General features: G+C 28.3%; 5 protein-coding genes across 5 annotated transcripts; 4 read left to right on the top strand and 1 right to left on the bottom strand.

The window, feature by feature from the left end:
* Positions 1-937: 937 nt before the first annotated feature.
* LOC111026968 (zinc finger MYM-type protein 1-like) lies at positions 938-3700 on the top strand. Its single transcript, XM_022305160.1, has 4 exons — positions 938-972; positions 1048-1228; positions 1313-2807; positions 2901-3700. Exons 1-4 carry the CDS (start codon positions 938-940, stop codon positions 3698-3700), a joined length of 2511 nt encoding a protein of 836 aa, XP_022160852.1.
* Positions 3701-5412: 1712 nt separating this feature from the next.
* LOC111026966 (zinc finger MYM-type protein 1-like) lies at positions 5413-7773 on the bottom strand. The gene is made up of 5 exons (XM_022305159.1): positions 7744-7773; positions 7566-7636; positions 7396-7461; positions 5876-6856; positions 5413-5728 (listed from the first exon to the last, which is right to left on the bottom strand). Exons 1-5 carry the CDS (start codon positions 7771-7773, stop codon positions 5413-5415), a joined length of 1464 nt encoding a protein of 487 aa, XP_022160851.1.
* Positions 7774-8380: 607 nt separating this feature from the next.
* LOC111026965 (THAP domain-containing protein 4-like) lies at positions 8381-9557 on the top strand. Its single transcript, XM_022305158.1, has 3 exons — positions 8381-8496; positions 9054-9336; positions 9522-9557. Exons 1-3 carry the CDS (start codon positions 8381-8383, stop codon positions 9555-9557), a joined length of 435 nt encoding a protein of 144 aa, XP_022160850.1.
* Positions 9558-10142: 585 nt separating this feature from the next.
* Positions 10143-11358, top strand: LOC111026963 (the record flags this gene model as incomplete). Its single annotated transcript, XM_022305156.1, has 3 exons — positions 10143-10394; positions 10464-10623; positions 11255-11358. Coding segments are annotated over 3 exons (516 nt in total), but the record flags the coding sequence as incomplete, so codon positions are not given.
* A 10574-nt stretch (positions 11359-21932) lies between these two features.
* Positions 21933-24072, top strand: LOC111026964 (zinc finger MYM-type protein 1-like; the record flags this gene model as incomplete). Its single annotated transcript, XM_022305157.1, has 3 exons — positions 21933-22107; positions 22613-23347; positions 23522-24072. Coding segments are annotated over exons 1-3 (1461 nt in total), but the record flags the coding sequence as incomplete, so codon positions are not given.
* Positions 24073-24275: the final 203 nt, after the last annotated feature.

The following is a 24275-nucleotide window of genomic DNA, read 5'->3' as shown; positions in this document are numbered from 1 at the left end:
GTATTCCTATATTATAGGCAGTGATGGTGTGAAATAATATTATATTTTATGAATATACTTTGGTAATTGATATTATGATGTTAATATATAATAATTAATATATGGCGCAACGGTCGATGTAACGTGGTGAATCGCACATTCGCGTATTTATTATTATGAAAATAATGGTGTATTGGTACGGGTACAAGGGTATACGCCGTATACCCATCAGAAGATTTTCGATTTTCGGCGTATACCCAATGTAAAATCTTATTTTACGGGTATACGCTTCCAAAATAACCAGAAAACCAAATAAGATTTAAAATTTATTTAATAGTACTAGTTCATATAGGAAAAAAACGTTATTCGTTATTATGTATTAATGAATTATTTATCAATTGAAGAAGGTATTGAATATAAGTTATATAACAATATGCGTTGTGTTTAACGTATTTTAACTTTTAAGACTTTAAGTTCAATTTAGAAAACCCAATATTGAATACAAAATATCTTTGTGGAAAATTCTATAGATTGTAGGTAGGTACCTATAATAATAATGATATTATTATTTTAATTTTTTTGACATTCGAGTTGATTTTGTTTTATTTTATATTGTTACATTATAAAAAAATTAATAAAATAATGTTAAAAACTATGTATTAATTGAACTGCAATAACGTTATATAATATATACGATGATATAATTTGATCGTTTAGGTTACCTACAACCTACATACATATTTTATTGGTACGTTTACCCATAAATATATTTACCAATACACCACTAAAAATACTTAAACACGTTTTCGTAGTATCTATCAATTTAATATGATATTATAATATTATTTTATAATAAAAGTCTTCTCTTCTTTTACATTTTATCATAAAATATTATTTTTTTTAACCTAAATATTCAAATATAAATAATTAAATAATTGTAGGTAAAATAATTGATACCATGCCGCCAAAAAAAGATAAACCTTCAGGAGCCCAGTATCGAAAGCGTAGAGCTCAAGCTCAATTACAATTAGAAAAAAATGCAAAAATTATGAACAAATATTTTAATAGTAATAGTGGAACCTGTGAAACATCTACTTCGACATCGGATGCTAGAAATGAATCAATAAATGATATAGATGAAAATATTTCTAAGACTCCTGTAAAATATAATAATGAAACATCTACTTCGACATCGGATGCTAGAAATGAATCAATAAATGATATAGATGAAAATATTTCTAAGACTCCTGTAAAACATAATAATGAAACATCTACTTCGACATCAGAGGCTAAAAATGAATCAATAAATAGTATAGATGAAAATATTTCTAAGACTCCTATAAAACATAATAATGAAGAAACGTTGACCTCTCCTACTTTAACATATTTTCCTTGTGATGATAATAATATTGATATTGACATAAATAGTAGTAATAGTGCACTTGCGAACAAAACAGTTGAGATAAGCGATAAACCGGTCACCGATGTTTCCAAATCCGTTGCATTTATTTCTCAACCTGATTTATTCGACCCAAATTTATGGCCAGATAACAGACAGAATAACTTTATAGACATAGTTATTAAGATGGGACCACGTGAAATAAATGATGACATTTTTCCCAAAGATGAAAATAATCGTCATTTTTCTAAAATATACAAAATAAGAAAATTAGACAACAATGAAAAAGTTAAAAGACGATGGCTTGTATATTCTAAAAGCATTGATCGGGTGTTTTGTTTTTGTTGCAAACTTTTTAATAGTTCTCATAGTACACTATCCACAATAGGCAATAATGACTGGAAACATATGACAACAACACTTAATTCTCATGAAAAATCACCTGAGCATTTTACTGCATACAAAAAGTGGCACGAATGTGAATTAAGATTAAAACTTGGTAGATGTATTGATAATGACCTGCAACGAGTAATGAATACAGAAGTTCAACATTGGAAAAGTATTTTAGAAAGGTTAATATCTATAACTTTATACTTGTCCAAACACAATCTAGCTTTCCGAGGATCGTCTGATAAACTATTTGAAAGAAATAATGTAAACTATTTAGGGTTAGTAGAACTTTTAGGAAAATATGACAATTATATGAAAGAACATTTAAATCGAATAACTACACAAAAACTCAATATAACTTATTGCAGTAAGGATATTCAAAATGAACTTATAAATCTAATGGCCTCCAAAGTTTTAGAAACCATTCAGCAAAAAGTACAGGACGCAAAATATTTTTCTGTGATATTAGATTGTACTCCTGATGTCAGCCATTCTGAAAAAATGTCATTTACTATAAGATTTGTGGACGAAAATAATGGCAATTTACAAGTAGCTGAGCATTTTATTGGTTTTAGAGAAGTTAGTGAATCTACTGGAGAAAGCCTTACTGAGTTATTGCTTAAGACGCTAAGAGAAAACAAGCTTGATATAATGAACTGTCGTGGTCAGGGTTACGACAATGGCGCGAATATGAAAGGTCATAAAAAAGGAGTTCAAGCAATAATTTTAGCTTTAAACCCTAAAGCGGCATTTATGCCCTGTGGTTGTCACTCTCTTAATCTCGTTATATCTGACGCAGCTTCGCAATCCAAAGAATCGATCACACTTTTTGGAATTGTACAACGGATATTTGTTTTATTTTCGGCTTCTGTTTACCGTTGGCAAGTACTAAAATCACACTTACCTAACTTGACGGTTAAGCCATTGTGTACAACCCGTTGGGAGAGTCGCATAGACAGTGTAAAAGCAATTCGATATCAAACCAAAGAAGTATACGATGCATTAATTGAAGTGGCGGAATCATCTAAGGCAGATGCTGGTACAAGAAATGAAGCCAGCAGTTTAGTAAATCAATTACTTGACTTCAAGGTATTGATTTCATTAAATGTTTGGTATGATTTATTATTTCAAGTATATATTGTAAGTAAATCTATGCAAGGGTTTACAATGGATATAGAAATGGCTTCTTCATTATTAGATAATTGTGTCAAATATATTAACAAGTATCGAGAAACAGGGTACGCAGATGCGTCAAACTCTTCAAAAGAAATAGCAGAGTCATTAGGTATAGACCCAATCATAAAAGAAGTACGAGTACGACGTAAGAAAACTTTTTTTGATGAAAACAACGATCAAGATTTTTCGATTGGCGCCGAAGAACGTTTTAAAAGAGATTTTTTCTACACTCTTGTAGACACAGTCAGAGAATCTATCAAAGAAATATTTACTCAATTTGAAAACCATAAGCAATTATGGGGGTTTCTGTACAATTTAGAAAAATTACCATCTTCTGAACATCTTTTGGCATGCTGTAAAGATCTGCATGGAGCACTCTCGGAAGGAGATAGTGCTGATATAAATTCCGTAGAGCTTTACAGTGAACTTAAACATCTGAGCACACTTTTACCAATTGGCAAAGGATCACCTAAATCAGCGCTCCAGTTTATACACGATATGAAATTAGTTGATGTATTCCCTTACACATGGATATCTCTAAGAATATTGCTGACGATTCCAGTTACTGTAGCTTCCGGTGAACGAAGTTTTTCTAAACTTAAATTAATAAAAACTTATTTGCGCTCCTCGATGACAGATGATAGACTTTCTTCATTAGCAATTTTGTCAATTGAAAATGATTTAGCCGATAAAGTAAATTATGAAGAAGCAATCAAACAGTTTTCTGAATTAAAAGCTAGAAAAGTTAAGTTTTAATATTGATTATAGTTATAAGTTTAAAATTAATATTATTTTTATTTTTAATTTTTTCTTTTACGCAATGCGTCAATTTTATAAGTTAATAAAATAATATGTGTAACCTTTTTACAATATTGTACGATCAGGTAATAAAGTTTAAAATTATGATACAAAATACATACTAATTGTATTTAACTTACTAAAAAACTTAATTTTACTACTACTCAAACTAGGTGGGGGGGGGGGGGGGGGGTAAGGGCGCCAAAACATGGTTTCGCCCAGGGCGCCAATACTTCTTGCGCCGGCCCTGGCTACAACCGTAATTAGTGGTATTCCATTTTCATTTACGTTATTTTCTTCCACTGCAAGTCTAGCCTCTTCTTTACCAGCCATTTCCATTGCTTCTATAGCTGTGTTCTCGGTGTGTTTAATTAAGTCATTATGAATTTTTTGATATAACGGATTACTCTTATTAGGCATATTTAAAAAAGCTGAAAATGTGTCTAGTTGTGTATACCCTTGGCCAGTATTTACGATTGCAGCCACCATTGCCGAATTTACAGGCATACTAGCGCGATTTTCATTTGTAATTATTTCTTGTTTGTTACAAAAATTACACATAAAAACGAATTCAGAAAAAAATCCATTTCTGATTTCTTTTACCAACATTAAGTTTTTGAAAGTACAGTCGAATGGGTGGTGTTCAATATTTTTAATGGCATCAAATAAAAACATTATATCAACTAAACGTCGACCACTACATTTCACCCTTTAAAAATTATAAATTATTTTTAATTTTAATTTTCAATTTTATAAAATTACTCCAACACTTACTCGACAGGAATTATATTATTTAATGATTTTTCGCCGGTATTAGAATTTATATTTTTTCTTTCAACCTCGATCTGAGTTTGATTATCATGTCTGTTATACAAATATAATGTAAATTATTCGTCATTTTTTACAACTTATTGTACCTAGTTTATAATACATACTTTTGTAAGTAATTGCTACAAATAATTTCATCACCAACAGCAACCGGTGCAACTAAATCTGAAACCTGATANTAGCCCCCCTGAAATATTAAGACAATTTAAAATGTGTATTATTATTAAATCAATATAGGCCTACCACCCACAGACCACAGATAGGTGCTTGAGATAGCGATTAGCGATAGCATAAAGATGGACGACGGTACTAAAAAGTTATTATAGGTATTATATTTGTATTGAAATCGGTTGTATTTTGATTTTTGATGTCTAAATTAGTAAACTCTTAAATACTGTCAAGTGCGTATAGTCGAAGTCAGTTGAAATAAGGAAAACAAGAAGTTCTAATTCTCCTACTAACACTATTGTGGAGTCATTGATTAAATAATAAATATCCACTTATATTTAAAAAAAATTATAATATATATAGTAAACTATTAAAATTTAATAGTGTCATCCTCTGTAATTACCTCTTTAGAAATCAAATTAATACTGCAGACTGCAAGCACATGGGCGTCACTAGAGTCCAAATTCTAGGGTAGCAAAGTTTATTTTTAGAAAGTGAAAAAATAATTTTTATAGGTTTAATCTTTATTTTGTACAATAAAAATGCATATGTATATTTAAAATTTTGATTGAACTATATTATTTTTTTTAACTGTTACATTAATTAAAAACAAATTATATACATTAGAAAACATTAGATACAAACATATATTAAATGTATCAGTACTCAAATATTTATTTTAAATTAATTCGACGTTTGTTGTCAGCACAAAATTCGTCGATAACTGCATCTTTATTTACTTCTTTATCTTTATGTATATATAATAAACCTAAGTCACTTAATCTTGTTTGGCCCATGGTTGTTCTTAAGTAATTTTTTAATCTTCTTAAGCACGAAAAGCTTCTTTCGCACGATGCACTGTTCATTGGTATAGTCAAAAATAATTTAAATACATCTACTAATATAGGGAAACCACTCCCAACTTCAACTTTTTTTATATATGCTAATTTATTTTCAAAGTTAACTTCTTTTTTCAAACTGATAAACATTCTATTGAAAATAATTATTTCAGACTTCAATTCATTTACATCAAATCTATATACTGCACTAACTTCCTGAATATCAGATAAATCAGGATTCTCATTAACTAAAATGTTGTTTATTGAGTTTAAAATCTTTAAATCATTTTCATTAAACTTGTCTTTTATTGCTTGTGTGATTGTGTCAAGAATTAAATAATACATTTCTATTCTATAAAAATCCTTGACATCTGTAAACTCTGGATGAATTGAACCACCACCAATTTTTTTAACTGGTAAACTTCTTTTGCGAGGCATCTTAGGTGATAGGAAATCATAACTATTGACTTGCGTGACCTTCCAAATTTCATTAAATGCATTTTCAGAGCGATACTCATTTAATTCATCAATAATTTTCTGTGACATAATATTGACTGTGGCATAATTTATCGATGGAGATTGTAAATACTTTGAAAGTATATTAGTTTGTTCCATTATTTTATTTAAAGTGTACAAACAAAATACAAACTGAAATGTCTGAATATTATTCAATAAACTACTAGCATCTGATCCATGTAAAGAGTCATTTTCTGAAATTGTTTCTAATGTTTTTAGTATAACTGGCAATGTTTTAATAACTGCTTTTATTGATTTTATGCGGCAATTCCACCGTGTGTCACTTAAGGATTTTAATTTATTTTTTCCATTAGAAGATGTTTCTAACATTATTTGTTCAAAAATACTGTATCGTTTTGATGAAGCACCTATAAATGAATACAATGATTGAAGAGTACCAAATGTGTTTCTCACATGAGGTATTACTTTAGAAAGATCTACAAGACATAGGTTAAGAATATGAGCGTAACAATGAACGTATACAGCTAGTTTATTTTCATCACGAATTCTTGCCTGGACCCCACTGTAAGAGCCACGCATTGATGCAGCGCCATCATAACATTGGCCTCTTATGTTGTTAATACTCAAACCATTTGATAAGATTACTTCTTTTATTAAAGTAGTTAATGACTCTCCATCTGTTGATGCTGTTCGATAAAATCCTAAAAATACTTCATGAGGTTCCAATGTTTTCGAAACATATCTTACACATACTGACACTTGTTCGTGTCTAGCAAGATCTTGTGTTTCATCTACAATTATGCTAAAAATAATGGCTTGTTGAATATCATTAATAATAGAGTCCTTTATATTTCATATTATATTCATTTTAAGTTAAAGAAATAGGCGCCAAATGTGTTATTCAACAAAACTGATCAATTTTTTATAATCTTAATACAAATAAATAACTAAAATACTACATAATATATACATGCATTGAATGTTTATATATTTAACTACATTATATATAAAGCATTAACTACTAGTTAAGTAAAGCAGTTAGGTAATGCATGAAGTTACACAATGATTAAGTAATACAGTTTACACATATTTATAGAAAAACGCCACTGTCCACTGGTATTTGTACTTTATTAATAATTTACTTAACACTGAGTAGTGGGTACTTACCCGTTACATTATTATTCATACCTCAATAACTATTTGCACATAAATGTCTAACTAGCAAGTTATGTCCACAAAAAAAAAAACCTGGATAGGTAAGTATATCCAACGACCAACAACAATGACACAAACATTTATTTCCATGTAAATTAATGCTGTATAACTATAAATAATATATACCGGATGGCTCGTTTTGTGTATTTAGAGTAGTAGCATCTGGCTTGAGCAAATGTTGGTGAGATTGTTCTAAAAAAGTATGAAAAAAATAAACAAATATATTTATTTGTTTAAGTAGGTATATAACAAGTTTCTGCAATTGTACCAGTAGATTCTATAGCTGTTATTGTAACTGAAGTTGAGGAACTTGCATGTAATAGATCATCAGGACAGGATTGTTCAATGAATGTTTCTGATCGTACATCTAACAAAATAAACAAATTAAACATAAACAATTTAATATTAGTACATAATACATTTTAGTATAATTAGTTATAACACAGAACAGTATAAAGTATTTTAGCAACTTACCATTGCTGACGATTGTATCATTTGTTTCATCTTTGCCAGGAGATGTCGATTTTTTAGTGAAATATTGGTGTAATGTTTTTTTTGTTTTTGTTATTTTACTCATACTGTTCTAAACAGAACAATAGCGTTTTTCAAAAATTAAAAAATAGATAATAATCTTTAAGCTTTTGAAATTTTAAGCACGAGTCCAAAATTCACAATTTACACTGTAAGTCTGTAACAATAATACAGAAACAACAAACGAGACAGCTCAAGCATAACGCTCGGGCAATCATATGAGATAGAATATAGATTATTGATAACAAGACGTATTGTATGAAAACCGCTCTTTTGATCTAGCATATATGACACACGGGTCACGGACAATAGCCAATCAGAAAATATCATGATAACTGGCTAACCTTTTCGTTTTAGAACTTGATATGACGTATATTATATACAAGGTTTATAGATTATACAGGTTGCCTCATTTTGAAAATATCGAAAAAACAGGAGTGGGAGAAAATGACGCTGTGACGTCATCGTCGTACAAACTATAAACGATGACAAGTGTTTCATATTATGTTTTTATGTACCTAGTTTCGTACTTTCGCTTCGTTTATTTATTTAAATAAATAGTGTTTTAATTTGAATAATTATGGCTACGAATGAAACAAATAAACCTAAAGGTGGTTCTGTTTGCGCGGTATCTACTTGCGTTAATTATTCTGCAAAATCGAAAAATGAAGGGAGAACTGATATTTCATTCCACAGGTAAATACATTTGATTTTTATATTATTACTGTATTCAATCTAGCTATTATAACAATAATAATATAATTACAGTCAATCAAAGTTCACCAACTTTGATTAATTTAAAAAAACTTGGCAAATACAATGAAATTAATACATTTTTTGAGTGTATTATGATATCAATAGGTATTTATCAATTTTATAAATTTAAAGTTTATAATATCATAGTTGAATATATAATATTATTACTTATATTAAATGTTTATTCACTTTTTTACTCATAATACATTTGTTTTGAGGTAATTTTTAATGGCTGTTTAGTGTTTATTTTAATACAGCTTCAGTAGAAACCCCTATTACCTAAAGATATAAATATTTAACCATTTTAGTGTACACGGTGTACAATTAGTTGTCTAAATTATATATTATAATTAAATTCATTATTCAATGAATACCTTAAATGTAATTAAGTTACTTTATATCCGAAATAAGAAATTAATATACTACTTTTTAAATTTCCCTATACTAGACCTATAGTTCATCTAATTTTATGGTTTAAAAATATGTCTTATATTTAGGTTTCCAAAGGACCTGTTTTATCAGAAACAGTGGATACACAAATGTAAACGTGCGGATAAGTGGAACCCTAGCTCATCATTCATATGTTCAGATCATTTTAAAAATGATGATTACGTTCGTAATTTACAAGCTGAACTTTTAGGCTACACTCCTAAAGGGCGCCGATTAAAACCTGATGCCATTCCAACCTTAAACTTGCCATGTCATTTTATTCAAGGTGATGAAGTCTCTACGTCAACTACAAATCGTAATAAAAGAATGGAAACTAAAGCAGCTCAACAGGTTATTACTTATTAGTATATAATTTAAAATTTCTATTGTCTTTANGATGAAATAAAATATTTTGTTCCGACAAGGAAACTAATTTCTATCAATGTAGACCTAAAAGCCTGACAAAAATACGTCAACTCAAAATGATCGTATTTTAATTCTGTAAAAATATTTGTACTTGTCATTGTGTTTTTTAGGTTATTGTGGAAGTCAATTTTAGAATAACTGTTTAACATTATTAAAAAAGACACTTAAGTAAATCTAAAAATTAAAAAAAAATTTAGAAACTCAAAAATGATTTAAAAATAATTTTTAAAAAAATATCAAAAATCGATTTCCACAATAACCTAGAAAAAAGGTCGATAAACTCAAATCTTTTTACAGAATTAAAATATGATCATTTTAAGTGTGCGTAATCTTGTCAGGCTTTTAGGTCCAAAACGTGAAATAAATACGCTGCTTCCAATCGCCTTAACTATAAAATAAATTGAATTACCTGTATATAAATAATTGGACGTTTAGAAAGTGAATTGTAATTATTTTTTCCTACTTATGTATACTATAAAATCGTTTTTGTAATCCATATAGGTTTGAAAAATATTAATGATGTTCAACTACATGGCACACAGCATGAACTAAATTCAATTGGTTCTTCTCCATTTCATAGTTTACAGCCGTCATTGGCTGTAATCTCTCCATCGATACATACTACAGGTAAGAGTTTATTACAATAATAATAGTACTAGACAATTTAATAACTCCACTAAATTAATTGTTGGTACATTTATCAAAATATAAATTTTTTGATAGGTTTTGAAAAAACAGTTTTGAATTATTTGGCCTATTTAAAAACAGAAGTAACAAGAATAAGTGATAAGCAGCAAAATATAGAGCAAATGTTGTTGGATATAAAATCATCATCAAAAATCTCAAGAAGTGCACAAGATGAGTTCATTTATAATAATAACGAAGTCGATTATTTCATATCAAGTTGGCCAATTTTAGATAACGAAGGACTTAATAATTTAGAAGACAAAATACAAACTGACATGAATTTTAAAAAACAAGTTGTATGTGATCCCTCTGTACACAATGTAACTACACAATGTAATCTTTCATAAATATTCTTCATTTAATAGGTATGCGAACTAGCTAGAATTGGCGGAAAATCTTTAAAAAATATAATTTATAAGATAATGCAGAATGTTTTTGATGATAGATTGTTAATGCAGTATACATATTATGGTTTAAGGAACAAAAATAATTTTTCATTGTTGTCTATTAACAAATTAATCTTTGGTAAGATTATAATTTATGTTATTGAACAAATATTAAACATTTTTTATTCTATGAATTGCTTAGATAATTTATATTTGCTAATTATTTTTATGATATTTAAACCTAAAATAGGTAATGGTTCTTTTCATAAAATATATCTTTCAAATAAAAGTTTAATTGTCTTAACTTAAATGCTATATAATCAAAATTTAAAAAAAAAATAATATTTAGAATTTTTTTTTAATTTTTATACATCTGTTGCAAAATTTTCCTAATAAAAGTTGAGTTTGGAAAGAGCAAATAGTAATTCCCTGTTTTGAAACAAAACTACTTAACATTTTTCCTAAACTTAATATTTATTATTATTATATAGTATATTTCATTTGCCATCTTTTATGAAGAATTTATAATTTTTTGATTTATTTTGTTAACATAATAATTTAACAATACCTAATACCTACCTAATAAATATAATGATAAATATGTACCATAAATGAATTTTTAATTTTTATTAAAGTTATTATAGTTGCTTCTTAAAAATCTTAATTTGATCAAAAACGGTAAAAGGCAATTTTGAAAAATAACTTTAAATATAAACATTTTTAATAAGTGTTATACACTTTACATTAAATGTGTTAATATTGTATTATAGATGCTGTAAAAAAGTCCAAGTATAATGCTTCTAATGACGATGAAATTATAACTTCAATTGCTAAATGGCTAACAAGTGCAAAAGGAAGAATTGAGGGTAAATAATGTATTTGGGTTTCACCATTTTTTTTGTTTTGTCATATTATTATTCGTATTTAAATAAATCAACAGATTTAAAAGGTCACTATATAATATTGTTTTTATTTGTTTTTTTTTATATATATTATACCTTATTATTATATACAGCTGTTAAATACAAACAATTTTATTATATTAAGTTTTTTTTAATATTACTTTTTGATATTTTTATATTCTTATAAAAATTCATATTTTATTTCAATTTTTAAAGTTTTGATGTGTTATTATTATTTAAAAAAATATATAATTATTACTCTTTTGTTAAATATTTATATTATTCTAAGAAATGTCAGAATTATTTAAAAAAAATAAACATATTACCTAATTATATTAGGTATTATATTATATATTCACCAAAACTATTTTTAATTATTTCACAAAAATCCAAACAGTATAATAATAATAATATAAGCAATGTCTATTGTATATAAACAAAAAGATATATAATGAATATCCTTGTATACATATATATTGGACGTATGTTTTATAGATGTTGCAATTTGAATAACCAATCATTATTCTTTGGATATTTATTAGATGTTTAAGCATATACAGAGGATATTCTACGCATATTGATAATATGATGTTTGATTTAAGATATCCAGGGGATTACCATTTACCGTTCATAAGACATATAATGTATATCTCTTGTATATCAATATATTTTCGATGGCCTTATTTTAGATGTTATACAGATATACTTATTTCATAATGGATATACAAGAAATATACATAAAATATTTCTCTGCTATATGGGATAATGCATACTATAGGATTTATCATATCGAATCGATTTAGGACGTTTATTATCCAAAAAATTCTCAAATGATAAATTTAATTCATCGCCATTATCGTTATCACTTACACATAGGGCCTCTGTATTTTTTAGTTCAGTAGGCTGTGAGTTGCATAATGTATTTTTTTCTGTTCGTGCACACAGTGGTTCCATTATTGGTTTAAATGCTTCTCGGAAATAGTTGTCAGAATCTATAACCCCACGTTTCATTTCCATGATTTAAATTGCTATTCCATGCTATTAAATTTTCTAACAAAAGTTTTTCTTTGCTCATTGTAAATAATAAATTTAATATAACTGTATTGTGTGACTATTGATAACACTATGTAGATAACTACTGTGTTTATAGGTACATATAATTATTTTATTTTAATAAACATATGGAAGCCACATCTATATCTTCCTTCATTCAGTTCCCGAGTTTTATCGATAACCATAAACCCGTAATCACTGTAATTCCAACAAAAATGTGCCATTTTCCGAAATTCTGAGAAATCCATATCTGCAGAGGAATGATCGTTGAATATATGTCGTAAATTTGTGTCATCTTGTTTCAGTATCATTAAAAAGTTTGAGTTATCTCTTATTTATTAGCTGTTTCGATGTTTTAGAATATGTTTGTGCTAAATAAAAGGGCATAGCCCATTCGGCTCCCGATTTTCCTAAACGGCTCCCGTTTTCAAAAAGGTTAATTCCCAAACGGCTCCCGTCAAAAAAGGTTTTACGAACAGGTCAATACCCAAACGGCTCCCATCGAAAAAAGTTTTACAATCAGGTAAAATACGTGTAGTAATTCTGTTTTTTACAACACAAATTCCTTCCCACTTCATACAGACTTAGGACTGTCTCTAAAGAGGTGTGGTTAAAAATGTGTTGTTGTTTTTTAAGGTTAAATTATAAAAATTATATTCTGTGAATTAAATGTAAAATATAATGTAAAAATATAAAAAAAAATTATGTATAAAAATATAAAAAAAAATGCTGAAAAAGCTTTTCCGTAGGTAACCGAGGTTTTATTAGGCAAAAAACAGTAAATCAGAGGAAGATAGTATCCGTTATGTAAAACATGGATGGTAAACATTTGGTAAAAAAATTTTGGACAACACTTAAACGTGCCATCAACATAAATACTACGGCTATTCTTGAGAATGTTCAAGTTGGTGTTACATGTAAGAATAACAATATTTGAAGCTGTATCATTATGAAATAAAAAATTCTCGCCTGTCAAAGTCTTAATACCAATTTTATCTAAAGCATCCTGCGCTTCCTCTGTCGATTTAGGTAATTTTGGTAGTAATTTTGAACGTGCATAATATACTGTCTTACGAATAGCATTGACATCTTGTGTGGTCAAAACATGTAAATCATTAGGTACAAGTTCACTTCGGAGAAGTTTCGCGGGCCTTTCGTGCAAATTTTCTTGCGCTTTACGCTTTAAGCTATTGCTAATCTCCCTCCTCCTTAAAACACTGACATCTAATTGCTCGTGGTTATGGTCCAGATGTTCATCGTACCTTTCACCAATACTGTTTTGCTTAAAATAAGCCTTACAGCTACGTGTTGTACATTTCCAACGCTCCGCGTCGTCAGCGAGTTTTTTGTGAAAAGAAAACCAAAAATGTTCTATACATTTTTTTTCACGGATTTCACTTGACATCTCGGAACATACACACAACACGACGGCGGCGGATATTGTGAACAGACTGAAGTTCAAACGAACTGCACAAGCCGACACGATTGTGTGCCATATCCATTATCTATTATCGCATAATCGGTCGATATTTCCAATATGCTATAGATTAGATATCGATGATATACGAGTCATATATACACGACGAAATAATATACACAAGCTTTGGCGATTATGATACTACTACATTATAGTGCATTGACATCAAATGTCATTAGAGTTTAACCAAAGGATAGACGTAGCATATAACTATTTATACTTTATAAGAATTTTCCACTTTGCCCGTAACATATATAAAATATAAAATATAAATAAAATAAAATAAAATATAATTACAAAATATAAAAAAAATATATAAAAATATTGTAAAATCGTGTGTCTTAAAATGTGACCTTACCGAATCGTATTCTACCACTTTTTTCGACGGGAGCCGTTTGGGTATTGACCTGTTCGTAAAACCTTTTTCGACGGGAGCCGTTTGGGTATTGACCTGTTCGTAAAACCTTTTTTGACGGGAGCCGTTTGGGAATAATAAACAATAGACGGGAGCCGTTTGGGTATTGACGAAATAAAATACAGAGCTAGCACCTGAATGTCTGCACATGCTGAAGTATTCTCTGATAACAGATTGTGGTCCACATATTATTATAATAGAATTTTTTTTAGTCAAGTTCGGTTTTATAACCTTATCGGCGCTTGTAAATATGAAAAAATTGGCACCTTGTATATCATCTATTATTTTTTTAAATAAAACATATTTTTCCTGAATTGAGGTTTTAGAGTATAAATAAATATTTTCAAATCTTAACCCGTTTGCATGAGTGATCAGATTATACATTATATTTGTTTTGCCTGATGAACTAGGACCCACTAGTATAGCTCTTATAGTATCAGGTAATAACGAACCTTGCCTTGAGGGTTTTTTTACTATCTGAACATCTACATTTATAACATCTAATTTATCTTTCTGTTCAATCAAATCCATTTTCATTTCTTATAAATTCACTAGAATTTACAATTGTTAATCAGTTATTGATGGCGCATTCAACCCGTAAGTGTGAATTAAACAATACTGGTAAAGGATTTGTAAACTTCCTTATAAATAGTCTTTTAGTTGAAGTTTATGTTTCAGACTATCAGTATTATGAACCCGGTAAGAATTTAAAAAAGATACTAGATAGTGGTGATAAAGGAAATAAATACACTGGGTGTTGCTTGGCGTGAACACGATATGTGTATGCTACGAGTAAAAATTTAGATGATAAACATAATGCTGATGTAGTGTTAGAAAATCGTACTTGGGAAAGATTTACTACCTCATCTATAGTAACCTTTTGAAATAAACAACAAAAATAATACAAAAACAAACCGGGAAATTATAATTAAGAATAGTTTATTACCTATAATATTATTGTTTTTCATATTTTTATTCAAGTTGCAGTACACAGCAGGGCCTAAAATGCATCTAATTTCAGAGGACACACTATTGTGTACCTCAGAAACAGATAATTTTGACAATTGGTCAACTTTTACACATTCTTTATGCGTATGTGATTCAATATGTTTTTTAGTTTGGATGCTCGAGGTGCACAACCACTTTTAGAACAGACAGGAGGCAAATGATTTTTTTTCTTACATAACAATAAAGCAGTTTTTGATTGTCTGTAACAAATACACCTAACATCTTTCTACCCTTTGTAACTGGTAACTTTTCAAAACATGGATCTAATATAAATTGTTGTTTTTCTACTATTTGGGTCATATTACAGTAGGCTCATTAGCACACAATCCAACTACAAAATACAATGAAAACTCAAATCAGGACTTAAATAAATTAGTCATTATAAAAATCGTTTATTAACTTGTTAGTTAAATAAACTGAATAAACTGGTATAAGGTTATATTATGTTTGTATATCCTTTGGCCAGTTAAACATTTTATTAAACAAGACAAAATAACTAGTCAATTCTTTAAAATCCAATTTATAATAAATTATAAATTATAATACCTAACTTAAAGTTTTTTTAAATATTTCAACATATTTTAGGCTTCAAATAAATACATATTACATTTAACAATACATATTTATAATATGCTGTAGAGCTATAATATACTAAATTATAAATCACTATGGGCATAATAGAATATTACAACTTAATATGCTATAAAATAGAAATTACAATGCTCTTACTAGTTATTTTTTTAGTAGGTTACAGTACACACTACCTACACAATATTGAATTAATATGAACTTACTTTGTATTAAATCATTATTGGTTTTTCTTTTTTTTATGACATACTTGTCCATATTTGGTACTAACTATCGTCTATTATAAATTAAAAATATATAATAATGAATAATGATTAATATTACTACTATCACAATCACTAATATCATAATAATATTATGTTGTTCAAAAATTCTAAAATACCCACATACTATATTTATAGACAAAACTCCACGTTTGAAAAAGAATTTTGTGGAACAAAAGTCCATTGAAACTAGGAACATGTGTTTTGTGGAACAATATGTAATGACCCGCCAAAGTGTATGATATCAGATATAAATGCTTATCACTCGATATTTGTGTAAGACTGATAATGATTTTCAATTTATTTTGAAATGAAGTTATGATAAAATTGTGTTGAAATTCCTAATTTTTTATTATAACTTATTTCCGCAATTAAAACTAAAAACATGTTATAAAACTTGGGACACACATTAGTCATTTAGGGGACACACTTTCATTTTCAGGGGCCACAGTATTTTAGGCCCTGGTACACAATAATATGACATGTCTCTCTGTGTTCCAATTAGTATTTTCGATCAGTATCAGTTATTTTATCGGACATATGTATACTTTCCGGAACTATACGTTCCGTTAAAAAACGTGCGTTATAGTCCTGTTAATTAGGTATTTAGGAATAGTGGACAATTAAAATACAATATATTAATTGTTATTATACGAATATTAACATGATAAGATGTTATGATAATAATAATAATATTATGTAAGTATTAGCCATTAAGGCTTTAAAAATTTAAAATGCCAAGCAAATAATACATAGTTAGCAATGTTAAATATTTTAAAATATATTACAATTTTCTACTATTTTTTCAACCATCAAAATAACTAAACTGCAATCTTGTAAAAAGATACTCTTAATTTGTATTTAAATAGAGATACAAATACATCAATCTCAAAAGTACTTAAATAGTATTTACAGTACTTCTTTCAAAAAGTATTTAAGAATAAATACAAATAGGTACTTAGAAAGTATTTAAATACAAATACTCTTAACTTATTGGGTTCAATACTTTTTCTCTGATATTTTAACTTTAAATTTGACCATTGAGATTCATTCAAACTGTGTATAATATTATGTTATAGTTAATAGTTTATACATATAATAGTGCATATACCAGAATTCCAGATAGGTTCTGGTACTAAGTACTTGCCACCTGGCACCTATTGTAGTGTTATATTCTTATATTGCTAATTGGCAATAGGTATATTATCACACAACTTACGAGCTAGGTATTATTTATTATTGTAATTCATATATTAATATATATTTAATAAAATAATATTTTATATTTGTGCCATAGTAAAATATTAATGTTAGATGTTAAATAATTAGAAAACAACATTTGTATAATATAAATTAGATTAAAAAAATATCAATGTTATAAAATAAAAATTACTAATTAGTAATAATTAATAAATATTTAAATATTATAAATAAAAAATTGTATAATTCTATGATAAGTTAATAATCACAGAATGATTGTTTGAAAGAAGATAATAAATAATTGTGTATTAAAAAAAAAAATAGGTTTAGTATTTAATAAAAGTATTTGATTCTCAGATACAAATACATCCAAGACCGTATTTAAAATACTTTATTCGAGAAGTATTTAAAAAGTATTCTAAATACAATAAAAATATTTAAATACATTTACTCAAATATTTAACAAGACTGCTGAACTGGATTCTTTTTATTTAATGCAATACCTATCAATAAGAATTCATTTATACCTATTTAAGATACAATTAAAATGAATATAAAACCCTTTTGGTTATTAATAAATAATAATAGGTTTGTTCCAGCATAGTGTTGGTAACTAGTTATATTTGTTAGCAACATAAAATCAACGCGCATGCGTCTAACACAACAAGTTTGCAACCAGTGATCTGCTGGAACAGTTTTTGGCTGAAAAAGTTTTCGGTTGTGGTTATTACCATATACCAATGTATATTACTGTGTTAACGTAGGTGGCTTATCAATTATACGGTATTTCTTATCACTTGCCGCCAAAATTGTATTATCACTATTATCATTTACCACGATTAATCGTGCTAACTGCTATTTACTACACAAGAGTACAAGACGTCCGACGTAGGTACCTACAACCAACACAACATCAAAAAATGGAAAAGGTTTATACAGGTTAGTAAAATGTAATTAATTTGAAAACATAAATGTCCATTGTTAGACAAACAAAACAGTTTTGTGCTATTATGACGAGCTCTGTACTATTTAGTATTACAACACAGTACTCTTCAGTATATTAGTTATGTTACATAACTTATGTATATATAATTATAAACATTTTAATTTATTTTAGAATTAAGTGAAATGATTGTGATGCGAAATCCTCCTCAGACTCCAAGCAATTCAAATTTAACCACAGTTAAATATACACATTGGTCTAGAAATGTGACACTCAGACTGATTGATGAATATGGTAAAAACTACAAAGACTTAGGAAGTAGAATTCGGAGTTACAAAATTTTGTATGAAATGATTGCTGAGATCTTAAACACTGAATTTCAACTAAAATTAACTGGGTCACAAGTAAATAATAAATTGTACACGAAGAAATGTGTTTGAGGTTTATTTTATTATTATTCAGACTGAATTTGTTTTTTTAAATATTTATGTATTAATAAGTTTGTTTTGTACACGAAGAAATGTGTTTGAGGTTTATTTTATTATTATTCAGACTGAATTTGTTTTTTTTAAATGATATAAAATATATGGTAAATTTTAATGAAATTGTTTAAATATTTGTAACCACAATCAAGGAAAGAAATAAAGATTCTCAAATTTAAATATAATGTTATGTAATATTTTCTTAATTTTTGATTAAACATTCTAAATTAATTAGACTTTTACTTAATAAAATAAATAAAACTACACACAAAAAACATACAAATTTAACTGTTGTTTTATTTAAGCTATGGAAACATTTTTTGCATTAAATAGTTTCTGTAGGTTGCTCCTTCAGGAACATCTTCAGCATTGTCATCATCCAGTTGAATGTCATCGCCATTATTAATTTCATCCTCATTTTCAATTATTATTTGAAATTCATCGTCAATTGCCAAGTTATGCAATACACAACAAGCTCTGATGAAATGCACTATATGCTCAATTTTGCGCAGCTTGCAGTGGTAAAGTTGCCTAAACTTCTGATTGAGCAAACCAAAACAATGTTCAATAACGTACCGACATGATGATAGTGTTTTGTTGAAGTTAATTTGTTGACGGCTCAATCTACCATTATCCTTGAATGGTGTAATAAGATTGCGTAAGCAAGGATAAGCACTATATCCAAGAATCACATTCTCCTGACATAGAATTCCCAAGTTAGTAGCTAATGGTGACCTCCTAAAAACTCTGGCATCAAGGACTGACCCAGGAAACCCGATAAATACACTTCTTATTTTATTTCTATGATCACAAACAGCTTGCATCTGTAAACAATATAATTATAATTAAAATTCTTAATTTAATTTATTAATTCATTTTACAGACTTAATAATTAATCTTAAATTTAATACATAATTTAACACCTTTATTTATACAAATAGATTGATAAGGTCTGTCTTAGATAAGTTTTATAAATTAATTTTTAAATCCTATTTACAACATTAGAATTTAACTCTTATCTTAGGACTTAAGGTTAGAGAAAATAAGTAACTTGATAGTGACTTACTTGGTTGTAGGCAGGTATTTTTCCATGTCCTCCAGTTGTATCATTAAATTCCGGACTGGCCTCAAAGTGTATGGTCAAATTATTTGCAATGTGGCGTCTAACACGGAAATGTTCTAAAAACTCTAAGTCATTGTATCTAAAAAAAAAAACTAATAATTTAAGTTGCCAAATAAATATTCAGCAACAAATTTACCAAAACTACCCCTAGGTTTTAGAAAAATAAAAAAGTTACAATTTAAACCCGAGAGGGGGATGTTTGCTTACCATGTGTTAAATATTCAACAAGGAACATTTATATAAAAAGCTTACTTACCTTGCTACAGTCTCAAAATAATTCTGATTTTTCGGTCTTCTTCTATCTTCAAAATATGCTTCGTCGTCGCTATCAAATAAAAATTCAGAGTCGGACGATGATGAAGAGGACGAGGAGTTGAAAAATTCCAAATCCATCTCAAAATGTCAATCAATAAATAAAATAAAAATATAAAAAGTATTTTAATTTTTAAGCTAACTGTCAAACAAGATAACATCACAATAATTAATATTTTGCATTGTACGCATGCGCGAAACATTTGACAGAACGTATAACCAGGGCCGGATTTAGGAATGTGGGGGCCCTGGGCCCACCTTTAGAAGTAGATATTTTTTTCGATTAAGTACATAATATATTTAATAACCTAATAATAGAATTTTGGTTATGAAAAAACAATGATTTGTTGTGATGAAATAATAAAGATAGTAAATAAGTAAATAGTAAATACATTTATTAGATTATAATAGGTATGCACTGTCAATTGTTATAATATTATATATAGAACTTAAATAATAATGGTTATCGTAATATATTTATATGATAACTTTGCGAGATTTAGTCGCCGCAAATTTTTCAACAACTTGTGAAAAATCCAATGATCGTAGTAAGTCGCTTTCGATGCTTAGCAGTGCAAGGCCTGATAGTCGACTTTGTGTCATCGAAGTTCGTAGTCGGTTTTTTATTAACTTCATTTTAGAAAATGATTGTTCCCCACTACAGTTGGACACCATCAAAACTAAATATATACGCAACACTACTTCTACATTAGGCAATGTACACTGCAAATTATTTTCTTCAATAATCCTATATAAAAACATTTCCCATTGCTCATTATCTTTACGCGTTTCTATATATATTCTGATAAATGAACTGAACTGTATCAATTCATTACCAAGTGAAGATTCTAAATCATTGGGGTAAATGCTAACAAGATAATTTGCAACAGATTGTAGCTCAGAAGTTTCTAATTTTTCAAATTTATTTAAAAAACCAAAACGTTGACAAATTGTTTTGTAAGCAGCTATTCTTTCAGTTAATGATACCACCAATTGATCAATTACTGAAATAAAACTTTCTGATCTAAATTTTTCTTTTGGTGACAACTGAGTTGCGGCTGTTTGATTATTATTTAACGAATTGAGCCTCACATTTTTTTTCCGATAACGAATTGGCGCATAATCTTTTACAGAGCCGTAACTAGGGTGAGGCGAGCGAGGCGTTTGCCTTGGGCGCCTGATGCTGGGGGGCGCAAAAATATTAAATGATTAATTTATGAAAAAATATTGTCAAAATAATATTTTTCATTGCTACGCACTAATCCGTAAACATAATGTTTATTTTTTTTCCCCGAAATTACGACGACGTTGATCGCCGATAAGAATAGTATACCATTATTAGTTATATGGGTATTTTGTTGATAGTAGACACTAGACAGTAGTATATTATATTATATTATTATCTTTATTTTCTGTTTAATCGACGAATCGATCGACGTACATGCTTAATATCTATTATCTATATTATATCAGTTGATATACGTACGATAGATCAGTTTATAAATATTGAACAAATTTTGTGTAATTATTACTATTTTAATAATTTGACTTAGTATTTGCTGATCACTTGGCAAGTGTGTAGCTTTCTATTTTTTTTTCGAACAAGAAACAGGTACAAATTATTTATACTAAATTAATGTGTTTTTAAACTATACAGATAGTTTAACTATTAAAAAATAATAATGAATAATAAAAAGAAACGAAGTGGAGCAGAGAATCGAAGTATTAAGAAAAAAAAAGCAAATGAAGACGTACAATTGTCAAAACAAATGAAAGACTGGTTTTCTAAAGGTTCTGTTTCAGATGAAAAATCGGTTGACTTAGTGTCAAACTTGAAAGAATATCAAGAAGATAAAGGTTAGTTTATTTTCTAATTAAAAGTTAAGGTAGTAAAACTGTAAAACTGCTCCGGTTTTCTTCAAAGTAGTACCAAAAGCTGAAAATATATGAGCGTTTGTTTACGGTTTACGTAATTGTTATTTCGTGCATTTCTTATCGGTTTATCGCTATTTTTGGTAATAAACACGGAATAATATTATACTATAATAAAATAAATGATAATTCATATTATTAAACTTCGTAAAGAAGATTTTTTTTGTGAGGCGCTGCCACAGCCTTTTCAAATCGCCACTGAAAAGATGTAGTTACTAGTTAGTATTTATAATTATTTAAACGATTTCTACAATTTCGGTGATTTTATATAATACATTATCTATATTATGTCAATTATTATCCGTCTATCGTAAATAATTGTTACTGTTGTCTGTTCCTTGTGCGTTATCCGTTGTACCAAATGTACGTTTGCAAGAACGAGATTTATTCAGAAATAAATAGTATTCATAATCATTAATCTTTATTTCAGAAGAAAATTCCGGTGATTCAAATGACTCATTTCATAATAAGCCAATATTAGTAGGTGAAGAAATTGAAACTTGTGTTAGTTCTATTACAATAAAATCAAGTGAAATAATTCAGGATATTTCATCCGATATTCATGAACCTACCCCATCTTCTTCAACTAGTTTTGAATCATTTTTTCAACTTATAAATTGTAACGATCCACCTTCTTGGCCCCCAATTACGGATAGCGTTAGAGTTTACCTTGTAACGCAAGAACTTGATCAAGGTAAAGATGCTGATTTTAGTAAATCTATGTCTGACGATGGTCGTCGATTTTCCCCTTATTGGTTTAAAAAAACTTTACCGAACAATGAAGTTATAGACAGAAATTGGTTGATTTATTCTAAAAATAGTAAAGCCGTATTCTGTTTTCCATGCTGTTTATTTAAATCAAATACCTTAAAAACAGCAAGTATTGCATGTACAAACGAGGGTTTTTTGGATTGGAAAAATATTAATCGTATTTTAGATCACGAGAAATCGGCTGATCATAGAAATCATTTCTTACAATGGAAATCTCTTGAAAATAGGTTGAAAAACTCTCAATGCATTGACGATAAATTACAAATGGCGATTTTGCTAGAAAAAGATCGATGGCGTCATATACTTCGTATAATTTTAGATGCAATTTTATTTTGCACAAAAAATAATTTAGCATTTAGAGGATCGAGCACAACAGTAGGAAATAAACATTCTGGTATTTTTCTAAATTTAATAGAATTACTCAGCAAATATGATAATATTCTAAAACAACATCTTTTAAATCATAATAAGGGAGCTATCAGTTATATATCTCCAAAAATACAAAATGAATTTATCTGTTTGTTGGGACAAACAGTTCGAAATAAAATATTATCTAAAATAAAAAAAGCAAAATATTTTTCTTTGCTGTTTGACTGCACTCCCGACGTGTCACATAATGAACAAATGGCTGAAGTGATTCGTTATGTTGATATTGACAATGGAAAAATTACAGTTGAAGAAAGTTTTATAGATTTCATAAACACGGAGGAAAAAACTGGGGACGGGTTGGCTATGGAAATATTAACAAAATTAAAAGCTGATGAACTTGATGTACAAAATGTACGGGGACAGGGGTATGACAATGGAGCTAACATGTCAGGAAAATACCATGGCGTTCAGGCAGTCATATTAAATAAAAACAATTTAGCCACATTCATTCCATGCGCTGCTCACTGCCTTAACTTAAGTGGCGTACATGCAGCATCAGCTAATGTTAAGGTACAATTTTTTTTCGATGTGATTCAGAAAATATATACGTTTTTTGTCAAATCAACTACTCGATGGAAAATTTTAATGGATACATTAAAAATTTCATTGAAAGGTCATTCAGATACCAGATGGGCTTCAAAAGCACAAGCTGTTAAGGCCATGAACTCCCAAATAAAAGAAGTATTTAAGGTACTACAAAATATTTCTGACTCAGAACTTAATTTGGAAACAAAATCAACAGCTAAAAATTTACTTCAATTGATCAATTTTGACTTTCTTTGCTTACTTAATATTTGGAATCAAATTTTAAGTAGTATAGATCGTGTTAATCAAGCTTTACAAAACAAAAGCTTATCGTTGGAAAAAGCTTCCAATTTGCTACTCGGGCTTAA

The sequence above is a fragment of the Myzus persicae genome, unplaced genomic scaffold (genome assembly GCF_001856785.1).
Source record: "Myzus persicae strain clone G006 unplaced genomic scaffold, MPER_G0061.0, whole genome shotgun sequence".
Classification (NCBI taxonomy): domain Eukaryota; kingdom Metazoa; phylum Arthropoda; class Insecta; order Hemiptera; family Aphididae; genus Myzus; species Myzus persicae.
This window is presented reverse-complemented; position numbering and strand designations above follow the sequence as displayed.